The sequence below is a fragment of the Apaloderma vittatum genome, unplaced genomic scaffold (genome assembly GCF_000703405.1).
Source record: "Apaloderma vittatum isolate BGI_N311 unplaced genomic scaffold, ASM70340v1 scaffold447, whole genome shotgun sequence".
Taxonomy (NCBI): domain Eukaryota; kingdom Metazoa; phylum Chordata; class Aves; order Trogoniformes; family Trogonidae; genus Apaloderma; species Apaloderma vittatum.
In genome coordinates this window covers 2,363-13,954 of record NW_009724274.1, presented here as the reverse complement: position 1 = coordinate 13,954, position 11,592 = coordinate 2,363, and the positions used below count along the sequence as shown (strand labels likewise).

At 43.6% G+C, this 11,592-nt stretch overlaps 1 protein-coding gene across 1 annotated transcript; it reads left to right on the top strand.

Moving 5' to 3' along the window:
* The first annotated feature begins 599 nt into the window (after positions 1-599).
* Positions 600-11,341, top strand: LOC104276180 (PIN2/TERF1-interacting telomerase inhibitor 1-like). Its single transcript, XM_009872390.1, has 6 exons — positions 600-621; positions 916-1,025; positions 3,320-3,412; positions 4,037-4,115; positions 7,671-7,763; positions 11,193-11,341. The coding sequence occupies exons 1-6, from the start codon at positions 600-602 to the stop codon at positions 11,339-11,341; spliced, it is 546 nt and encodes a 181-aa protein (XP_009870692.1).
* Positions 11,342-11,592: the final 251 nt, after the last annotated feature.

The window sequence follows — 11,592 nt, the reverse complement described above, 5'->3', positions numbered from 1 at the left end:
CGCTGCCTTCGTGTGGCCTTGGGTTAATTGGTCCGTTTTGATCCGCCGTTTCCCATCGCCTTTAATGAAGTTTGTAATCTTCCTGTCTCCCATTCTTTGTTTGTCTTGTTTATTTAGGTGATCTTCCTGCATGTGTTTAGGTGCACGCTTAAAATGACTGGTTAACTGCACTGCCTTCTTTTTTTTCCCCTTGATTTCAATGAAGCTATTCTTGATGTTAGGTGCACGCGTGCATGTGTGGGCCTGGGAGACTGTTTTTTCTTTAGGAACCTATGAAGGAGCCTTGATTCTCATTTGGTTCTCTTAACACCTGCATTAATTATAAAAAATGACTTCTCCATTTCCAAATAGAACATTTTGTGACAAATCCAAAATCCGAAATCCCACTGGCTTTTGTTGTGTAGTTTAGTTTCTCTGTTCATTTATGTTTGATTTTTGACTTGGCTTTTGTTATGACAGCAGATAATAAAACTTCCATGTTCTAGTTCAAAGGAGGACTGGCCGGTAGATGTTGTCCAGGACAGGGAAAGCCAGCACTGAAGTCTCATCCTCTATAGATATTATTTTGAAATCAGATGTAAAACAAAGTTGGAATAAATATGGAATTTAAACCTGTAATTAGTAATCCTTAAAGCCTTCTGTGAAGTGCAGCTCGTCCTTGGAGATGACAACTACCATAGCAATTTTCCTTCAGCATTCTTCACATTAATAATTAAAATTTTCACTGTTGTTTTTTTTTTTTTTTTGCAGCATAAAGTTTTGTAAAATTAAGTCCTGAGAACGTGTTTGATCTGACACAGGTTTGGGTTTGTTTTTTTTTTGCAATGAAGAGCTTCTCTAGAATTGATCAAAAGTGACTGCGAATGCTGTGGAAATGTAAATAGAGCGTGTTTGAATTTTTCCTTCCTGCTCTAGCCCGCAGAAGGCAGAAGTGGTCTGTGGATCCGCGAAATAGCGCTTGGAGTAAAGATGAATCTAAATTTGGCCAGAAGATGCTGGAAAAGATGGGCTGGTCCAAAGGAAAGGTATGATCCAAAGGAGAGTTGACTGACTGAAAGGTGGAAGACCGCAGGGGGACTTCTGATCTCCGTGTTTAAAATAGCCGTGTTCTTTCTGTTTCGTTTATTCTCTTAAGTGCACAGAGAATTCGAGCAATGTTAGAATTCTGCAGTTTGTTACAAAGGTACTTGCTTGTGCCTGTCCCACTTTCCAGTTGTTCTCCCTTCTCTTTGACGAGGTAAAGTCCCCAAGTAAGAGCAGGAGTTGGCACCTTAAATCAGGCTCTGAGGAGCCTTTATGCCTTCAGTTCTCTCTCTGGCTTTTGGTACTGTTTAAAGCAACTCCAGGACTTGCTTTAATCTTTTCCCTATTTTTTTAAAGGTTACTTCTAATCTGCTCCTTGAACGGCCGCAGTGCAGCGTTATGTGAGCTATTTTCCTTCCCAGCTCCAGCCTCTACCTGTGGGCTGAGGTGGCTGGTTTCTGGCACTACAGTTCATCTCTAGGTCCTTGCAGACACCTGCAGACTTCTCAGCTGTCCCTTAAATGCAGTTTAACTTCCACAAAGGTGCCTCAGCAAAGCTGAGATTTGGGCCTGCACGTCAGCATGTTTAGTGAAAGGAATGCGCACAAAAATCCCACGATATTTAATTACTTCTTGTCCTAGATTGCCTTTCCCAGCTGTTTGTTGGCTTTTTTGTAAAGGAATAAAATCAGGATCATTCCCAATTCTGCGAATGCATTAAAACTTAGAGAAATAAACCTGTCCTTGGGTTTGTCAGTGTAGCCTACTCTTGCCTCAGTTGTCTTCCAGGTCACACGTATAAATCTGGCTTCTGACTGCCTCTCATTTCACGGACAAGCAGTGGTACCTGATTCAAAGGCTGCTGGAGCCGAGGAGCTGGCATTGGTTTCACGAGTCAGACTGTTGAGAGTACAGAGCTCAAGTACTGTCTTTTTATGTAAATTTTATGCATAGATGTTTTACGTGTGCAAGAAAAAAATCGATGTGTAAACCAGAGTAGGGAAGATCCTGTTCAGTGTTCCGCATGTGTTTTGGGCAGGCACCTTCTCTGACCACAGGTAACACCTTTGCCTTTCTGAACACTTTGTGTCAGGGTGTGAAGGGAAGGCCTGTTGTTTTTTTCTGTCTGTCATTTCTCCCCCCTCCCTCTTCTTCACAACGGTAAGTTTTCTACTTGAGCTACTGAATCTTCCTCTACGACAGGTAGAGCTGTAGAAGAAGAATTTATGTCTCCATTCTGCTGCAAACTCAGACAAGTGGAACCTTAGCGTGATCATATTACTGGGCAAAAGCCTGTCTGTGCGGTGAAATTAAGCTGCTTACACTAGTCTTGTTCTTAGTTTGTACTGGAATTGGGTCACGGCAGGATGTGTAGCCAAGTGTCTTGCTTGCTTCCGTACTTTTTGGTTAGCAGAAGTTTCAGGGTAAATTTTCCACTCCACTGACCAAATAAGCTCTACTGGATTCATAAGAGCCTTTTTCAAATTTTGGATATGCCCAGGCTCTGTTCACAGGGCTTGTTTCCACCACTTCACCGTCACAGCCATCCACATGGCTGGTGATTTGTTGCCGGTGAAAGATTAGGGAAAAAACAGGCAGATACTAGCAATAAAGCTTTAAACCAAATACTTTGTCTTTTTTTTTCCCTTTTCCCTGATCACACAATTAAGAAAGATAACACTGGGCCTAAAGATTGCTTTCTGGATTTGAAGGATTATGTTTTTCAAGGTAGACAAACCTGACATTTGTTTCCTCCAGTATCTTCGTCAGCTCCTGGGTGGGAATGAGATGGAAGAAGCTCTGAAATGTCCTGCCAGCTCCAGGCTGACCTTTCTCCTCCTTCTTGCCCCCCATATAACTTCATCCTGTATCGTACTTTCTATGTGACATCTGTCTGTCAGCTGTTAATGCAGCTGCTTTCCGAGTGACGGAGTTGGGGGGTTTTTTTGGTGTGAAAGGCAAGTTCTTTTTATGTAGTGTCTTGTTTTAAAACTGTAAACACTTTGGGCTTGCCTAGGAATGTCAGGTGGCTTCCTGATTAATCACCCAACTACTTAAGGTTGTTGCTATTTTAGTGTTTATAATACTTTGCTGGAGGCTTAAGTAGTAAATTTAAAAAACTCAATATCTCGTGTGTGCTAATGCATGTGAATGAATTCAGTTACAGGCAAGCAAATAAATAGGAGGTTGTGATTTCTTGCTGTATTTCATTGCAAACTCTCTGAGAGTACAAAAGCTCGAATTGCTTAGTCACTGCTTTAAAATCCTTGTGTTTTAACCCTTCAATCCTCTGTAGGGTCTCGGAGCTCAGGAACAAGGAAGTACAGAACATATCAAGGTTCAGGTGAAAAACAACACACTGGGGCTGGGAGCAACCATCAATTACGAGGTGAGCACTAGAGCCAGGTGAGGAAGTGGCTCCCGTTCCGGCTAAAGCACAATCTTTGCAATGGGATGTTAGGGAAGTCTCTTGCCATATCTGATGGCAGCCTGTACCTGTGCAAATATCTCAGCAGAAACTCTTGACCTGGAGTTTAGTTCTGCTGCGACGGGTGTTTTAGTAAGTACCTTCTTGGAAAGATTATAGTGATTCTGGGAGCACACTGCTGAGAGATTTTTATTTTTTTTGCTTCCAAGCAAATCACTGAAAAACTTGCTTTTAACCTGAGTCTTCTGCCCTGCTTGGCTTCATGCCTCCTGTCCCTCTTCCCGACACAGTCACCTTTCTGAGTGGAGTTCAGGTACACAGGAGAGCAGAATGTGGTCCTTAAGGTGCTTGTCTTGTAAGAAGCATCTTAGTTTTGTTGCTGGAAAAAACCACACCAGTATTTCCTGCCTACTTTTGAAAACACCTTGCGCAGGCAGGGAGCACGCAGAGCCAAGAGCAGCTCAGTATTGTTTAAGGACTTACGAATACAATTAAGTTACTTCTTAGAGTACAGAGTCTGTTCGAGCCGAACTTCTGTTAGTTCTGAAGACTTTGGCCTTGTATTCATGTGGGTGATGTTTACAGGACAACTGGATTGCTCATCAGGATGACTTCAACCAGCTTCTGGCTGAACTGAATGATTGCCACGGACAGGGTGAAACAGGTAGGTTCACGCTTTGCTCAAGGCAGGTGCTCCAACCTCAGCAGAGTTTCCATTCTTGGTCTTAAAAAGACCAGCTGAGGCCCAATCCTTTGGGCTGCAATAGTCTCCTTGCTGAAGTTGACGACTCCTCCTCTCCCCCTAAATCAGTGGGAGACGAAGGACTTGTTGCCATCCATGACCACGTGCCAAGTTTTTCTGCCAGGCTGTGTCGATCTCAGAAGGTCGGTTTTGCCCTCAGGCCCACATTAAAGGCTTTTTGTTGGGGAAAACGAACATAAAGTTTTGAACTTGTTTTTTTTTAATCCAGGACCATGACACTGGGGTGTACTACAGCAGCACTTGATTCTTTACAAAGCACCCAGAGCCAGGGTGAAGGCTCAAAACACACTCACCATTGCGATGTGTTCGCCTTCCTTTTACTAATGAACTGTCACACCCGGCTTTCATGCTCTGGTGCTTTCTTAAATACCTATTTTTCCTGTCCTCAGAGAGCTGCTTCTGAGCTTTTGACTCGGAGTTATGCATCTCTGTTTTGAGTGTAGTATAACGTGATTTTTTTGTAGCCCTGAGGTAGAGCACACAAGTGGGGAAACCGCACAACTCTTCCAAAAGGACTATTTATAAAGTCTCTTAATTTTGGAAAGCTTTGCACGGTATGACCTTGACTCCTAAAAAAAAAAAGTTATGCAAAACTAGCGGGTGTGGGCTTAGAGAATGAATTGTACACGTCAAACGGCTTGTCTCTCCTTTAGTTAGACTCAAGTTTAAACTCTGATCACATATCTAAACAGCTCTGTGGCCTGTTGTTAAAGCAAGGGCGTCTCTTTGGACACAACAGCCTGTGCACGTGCTGTGAGTGGCAAAATCACCAGCTTAGGGAGTTTGACAACTGTTCCTTCCTTCCTTCTTAACATTTGAGCACAGAAGGTTTTCTCGGAGGAACTAGTTAGCAAAGAGGGATCAAACCTGGTTTTTAATCCTGGAGAACTAGGATTAAAATTCTGAACCTGTTTTAAAAACACTTTTTTTTTTTTTTAAATTGCTGTGTAAGTTATCCTTGTGCATTGGAGCTCTAATCGTGGTCCGAGGTGAAGTCCTCCAGAGGTAGAACAGCATATCATAAGGAAATTCCAGAAGTTCCTTTCCACCTTTATAACTAAATCCTATCCAAGTTCCAACTTGAGCCCTGGGAAGCTCACTTAGGTGTAACTGGTGGGAAACCTCCGAGCTGACGAGCCGAGAGCTGAAATGACTTGCCCAAGGACACAGTGAGTCAGCACAGGCAGGTTCATTGAGCAAGACTGTCTTGTTCCTAAATCTCTGCAATACTCCTGGGTCATCTAATACTGAGGCCAAGTGGCCCCTAAAAATCATATTTCTCCTTATTTTACTGAGTTGTTTTTTAGGGTCTGGAGCGAGAGTTTTCAGCCACATTGAAAATTCCCCGTCAGAATCACGTTTGGTGATTTGCAGACTGCAGGCGTCGCTCCGAAGCTCGTTTTTTTGGCAGTTGTTTGAGATGGCAAAACTCATCCAGATAACTCTGCCTGCAGCTGTGCTATAGGATCAAATGTTACATTACTGGCCATCCTCCAGTTTCAAATTGCATTAAAAGTCAGCTGAAAAACTTCATTGTTCTTAAATAAGTGGCGGAGTTGCCAGAGTTGGATTGCAATTAGAGATCGGGAAGGAAGGGCCCCGTGGGGGTTAGTATGCCAGCATTCAAATAACCTTCATTTACAGAGTTTTAGCTTTTTTTTTTCCTAACTGAGGAGTTCTGGTTCTGAGGAGTTCGTTTTTCTGGTGTACTGAGTGATAATGATCATATTCCCTTTCCCATTTGTAAAATGGGATGACAACACGTTGACTGTGTCTGTAACGTGCTTGGGAATATTCTTCTGTACCAGACGTGCTGTCGAAATGACACGTGGCTTTCTTGCTATGACTAAATTGCTTGAAAAAGGACATTAATATTCCTGCAGCGTTTGTCGGAGGATTTACCAGGTTCTGGAAGACACAGAGACCTACCTCCCTGTCGGTTGCGAGCACCAGCACCTTTCAGGAGTGAAATTTCTCCTTGAAGGCACAAGGCGGCGCTGCTGCCCCTTTCACTGTCAGAATAAAGAGGAGGAGGAGGAGGAGGAAGCCCTGTAGAAATCCTGTGCTGTGTAATGCTCCCGTCGGTACAAGTGATTCAGAAAGCTTCATCTCTGGTCAGAATATTTGAATTATGATACTTACTTTCCCCTAGACCCCTTTTATTGAGGATTTTCAAGCTGGCTGGAAACTCTTGTCTACAACTGGGTTTGCCAGTTCTTCCTTTTCTCATCTAGGGCTTGGTTTTTAAATGGAAGAGTAGATCTCAGACTGCTTTCTGGTCGTCGATTCTCCCACTGGAGGCTGTGGATTTCATTTTTAGGTCAATGACTGTCATGAGGTGTCACTACCTATCAAACCGTGAAGCGCTGTAATTCCAGTGTCAGGAAAGCTTGTTCTGCAGAGCTTTCAGGGGTGGCATCACACAAAAAAGGTGACTCAACTTGGCCCTCAGGGTACGAGGTGATTTCCCTACCCATCCCAGGTACCACTGGGAGCAAAAAAAAAAATCAATCTCACCAGAATAGCCTTTACTAAAGTTCCAGAGCAGAGAATCCTGCAGTGCCTATTTCTCTACAAGGTGGGACTAATAAAGTAGTTATTAACCAAACAGCACGGTACCTCTTTCTGAGAATTTTCTGTAAAATAACGAAGAAGAACAGGCTCTCTGGATGCAAAGAGTACGTCTGTTCCAGTAACATAATCTGCCACAGCACAGGAGCTTGATATCTCTACCGTTAAATAGTTAAACTAATCCTTCACGTGGTTTTTGACCTGCTGACATTCTCCCAAACAACTCCCAAGTGAATCTGGGACTTAGCCATCCCCAGGGACCATTCCCAGTAGACAGTTTAGATGCAGCCCCTCTTCTGGAAGCTCGGAAAATTAAATAACAAGGATGTGGCGATTTGTTCTAGCTGGCCTCGGGGACAGAAAAACTCTGCCAGTGTTTAATTTCCTTCCAGATTTAACAGATTATATCCAGATAGAGGCACTCCATGTAGCGTTAGAAGTGGAAAGCCTGTCTGTGTGATTGATTGATTGATTTTTTTTCCCCCTTTTTCTTTCTACCCAGTCAGGTTCACTATGTTATTTTGTGCTATTTCTTACATCTTTCTCAGACTCTGGCACTGGAGATGTTTTGTAACACAACAGCACAATCAACACTGATGTTATTCATTCCTACTGTAGAAGTGCTGTTAAATTAGACTTTACCTTTGAGCTGGGGTACCTTTTTCTGCCTAAATTATGTGGGATTGGAAATGGGAAGGGAATGTGGCAAAAAAAACAAGCAGTAGCACATCTCGGACAAAACTGACTAAGCTTCCTTCAGTAACATATTATGATGTGTTGTTGAGAGTTGGTTTTGAGAGAGAAAGTTAAATACACTGGTGTTTGAATTTGGTGGTTAGAGGGTCTCTGACAGGGTTGGAACCTCTATGTGGTTATTTTTTTTAGAGTCCTCAGTGAATAATCGGAAGAAGGCATTCAGTCTCGAAGAAAAATCCAAATCTTCCAAGAAACGCGTCCATTATGTGAAGTTTGCTAAAGGTAAGAGGAGTTTTGTTGTTTCGCCAGCTCTAGCCAAGACTAGAGAAAAAAAAAATGCGTCAAGGTGATCTGTTGCCTTCTGGGGTCTAAGTCTGGCAAGCAAAACCTTGGTTTAGGAATACCCCCTGCAGCAATTTACTTACAGCCATAACACACTGTTCCTCTTCCCTTCGGGCTATTTTGGATGGCTCTAGGCTGATGTTGTTTATAAAACCTTTTCTCCTTGAAGGAACCATCTGCCGAATAAAGAGACGGTGAATATTCTGAGCGATCCGTGCGTGGGCAGGGGACAGGAGGAGGCGGCCAAGGTGGTAACAGAGTTCCTTGGGCGGTGCTATCCTCTGCAATCTGCAGTAACCCCTGCTAAGAGATCATGTGGATAAGATGAGTGAGCAGATTAAACCTGAAGGCAGGAAGAGGAAAACCCTCTTACATCGAGCAGATACTTTATTGGAGAAATTGGGACAGTGGTCAGTGGCCAGGAAAACTCTATCAAGCGCTTTTGGATTTCAGTAATTTCTTTCTTTCTTAGAGTTATGACGGGGTTTTAACCATCCTTGAGTTTGGCTCTTGGCAATTGTTCAATCCTTTGCTCCCTTTCTCTGTTGGTAGCGTTCCCCACGTGCACGTGGTGTGCGTATATTCAGATTTTTGGGTACGGACAGGATCGATTTCCACTAATGGCCAATTAATTAAACCCAAAGCTCTGTGCAGTGTTTTCTGATAGGGAAGTGCCTCTGCTAGAATGGAAGTAGCTGATGTCTGAATGGAGGTGAAATTCTGTTACTGGGGTTCGGGATTAAATTTGATTAAATAATTCATCCCTGAAATCAAACGTGTTAACATGACCCTGTCGCTTTGCAGCGTTAAACAATTAAATTGGTTCAGGGCTTGCGAATGCAGAGGCCATGGCCTGTTTGAGGTAGTAGCAAAGAGGATTTATTTTGATTTGGATTTAACCTTTTACTAAATATAGAGAAAAAAAAGAAGTGTCTTTTGAGCATGTAAAATAGGGAGCAAGGCTTTTATATTAACAATATCCTTTATTTGTTTGGGGACGCTGTTTCTGTAGGGCAGGCTCCTGTTTGATTGTACCTTCTGAGGTCTAAAACAGGGAAATTGTCCTTTTTTTTCAGGAAAAGAGGAAAAGTTATTTGATAAAGGCTAATGTTGTGGCCCTTGTTGTTGAAGTCCGATCCTGCTTCCTTTTAGACTAAACAAGACGAGCTCACACAAAAGTGGGAGAAGCGAGCAGCAGCGACAGAAGCTGCAGCTTCCGCTTCGGGGGCTGTTTTGTAGCCTCGCTGCTGGAGGATCGTAGGCACCACACATAGCCTCAGCCACGCTGGGATCTGGGAAATAACAGAACCTGTGAGACTGAGCCAGTGATTTCTATTGCTTTTCTCTTAGCCCAGTGATCCTGCCCAAGTTTTGGACTGTCAGCCAAGCTGGTTTTCTGCTGGCGAATGCAAAGAGAGGTCTCTTCTCCCAGGTAACAAGTGACAGCACAAGAGCAAATGGTCTCAGGTGGCAGCAGGGGAGGTTTAGTTTGGATATTAGGAAAAATTCCTTCCCTTAAAGGGTTGTCAAGCCCTGACACGGGGCTTGTGGTGGAGTCCCCATCCCTGGAGGGATTTAAAAGTCGTGTAGATGTGGTGCTCGGGGACATGGGTTAGTGGTGGCCCTGGCACTGCTGGGTTTGTGGTTGGACTCAATGATCTTAAAGGTCTTTTCTGACCTAAATAATTCTACGATTCGAAGAATGGACAGACATTTGGTGGAGGGAGTTAAAAAAAGGGCGTGGAAAGAAAGCTTCGGGTGAGAGGAGGAGCAGCAGGATGTTAAGTGCCGTGTTCCAGCCCTTGGCCAAGAGAAAGCTGAAACCAGGCACCGATCTCACACACCTTGCTTGGGAAGAAGACACGTGACACTGGAAAGTTGGGTGACGCTTTCTCCTGTAGGCTGATGTGTCTGCGTACCCTCTGTGGGCAGTTAAGGATCCTGAGAAAAGGAAACAGGTGGAATAGTGAGATTTATTTTATTTTTTTTTTGTTTGTTATGAGTATTAGATCCATTTTGATGTCAGCGATTTTGGAATCAGAAAATCAAGTGGAGTAAGACCCCAGCAGACTCCTACTAAGTTGGCCTGTCAAGGCTACTTTGTTTTTTTTATTATTTGCTGACTTTTTTATTTTTTTAAAGTATTTTCTGAGACAATCTGTGCACAACTCAATACAAATACTTCTGCACTGTGGAATCAGCTAAACTTTTGCCCTTAGTCAGAATACCACATCACACCCTTCTGCCTTCCCCTCCCTGCTCCATGTGTGGTGTTCAACTGGCCACACCACGGTCAGACGGGAGCAGTGGTCTTACTAGAGCTCACAGAAGTCTTTGCCCTTGAAATTAAGTTGCAATAATCCAGCATGTTGCAGAGATGGAGGATTTGCTTTTCAGAAGCTGTTTCAAGAATCAAAGAAAAGTCACAGAATCGCCTGGATTGGAAAAGACCTTTAAGATCGAGTCTAACCTTTAACCTAACGCTGACAAGTCCTTCAATAAACCGTATCCCTGAGCGCTGTGTCTGCACGGCTCAAATACCTCCAGGGATGGTGACTCCATCACTGCCTGGTAACCCTTTCAGGAAAGAAATTCTTTTTCGTATCCTATCTAAACCTTCCCTGGTGCAGGTTAAGGCCGTTTCCTCTTGTCCTATCGCTTGAAACTTGATTGAACAGACCAACACCCGCCTCGTTAGCCCTGACTGTCGGAGTTGTAGAGAGCAAGAAGGTGTCCCCTCAGCATCCAGGCTGGACAACCCCAGTTCTCAGCTGCTTCTTATCAGGCTTTTTCTACAGACCCTTCCCCAGCTTTGCTGCTCTTTTTGGACGTGCACCAGCACCTCAGTGTCCTTCTTGTAGTGAGAGAGCCCAAGTCCTCGCTGAGTAAGATGGATTTATTTATTTTTTTGTAGTATGGAGAGGAACTGTAACTCCCTAATTCTGTCACAGATGGGGAATTCTCATGAGAATCTGGAGATGTGCAGTTTCTCCTTGAACTTTGCTTGCGTGTAGGAGGTTACAGCTCTTCTTTCCCTTTAGCACAGTGCAAGCTGCTCTGCTCATCTTGCCCTACCGATTGCAGCATCGAGTCAGGGGGAAGCGAGTTGCTGTTATTTATTTCCCTGTGGCCATACACGCAGGCTGCTCCCCAGCCTTTCCCCCAACTCACGCTTCCCTCTGAACATGGGAGTCATGGTCAGCCTTCGTTGAGCATCTTTACTGTTTTGATTTTTATTCACCTCCCAAACCAATTTTACTACCTCCGTGGGTCACAGTTTGTGTTATCAGAATGTACCTGTCATCACCAGGTGTGAACGTTGGTGGTTTTGTTTTTTTTTTTTTCTTTTTCTCCCATTACCACTCTCAGGTAAGGATCTCTCTTCGCGCAGTGAAGAAGATCTGTCCTGCATATTTGGGAAGCGACAGAAGAAGACACAGGTAAACAAGAGGCTTCACCTTTTGCTTGTTTCCTTGGATATGTTCCCTTATAACAAAAAAATATTTAGATGTCTTTAAGCTAATGAGGTTACCGTGCGCCCATCAAAAGCAAGGGGCTTCTGCCTGTGAAAATCCTGCTGTTTCTGTGTGAAGGATGCGGGTGGATGGCTGTGCGCCAAACCGTTAGGAAATAAGAGGGAATTTAATACACATTTTCCTGAATTATTGTGATGTAGTTTCTTTGGAGTTGGGAATCTTCATTATTTTGGTTTTACAAACAATATACATCGCAAAGCAGATCCGTTTTGCTCAATCTGAAAGCTGTGTAA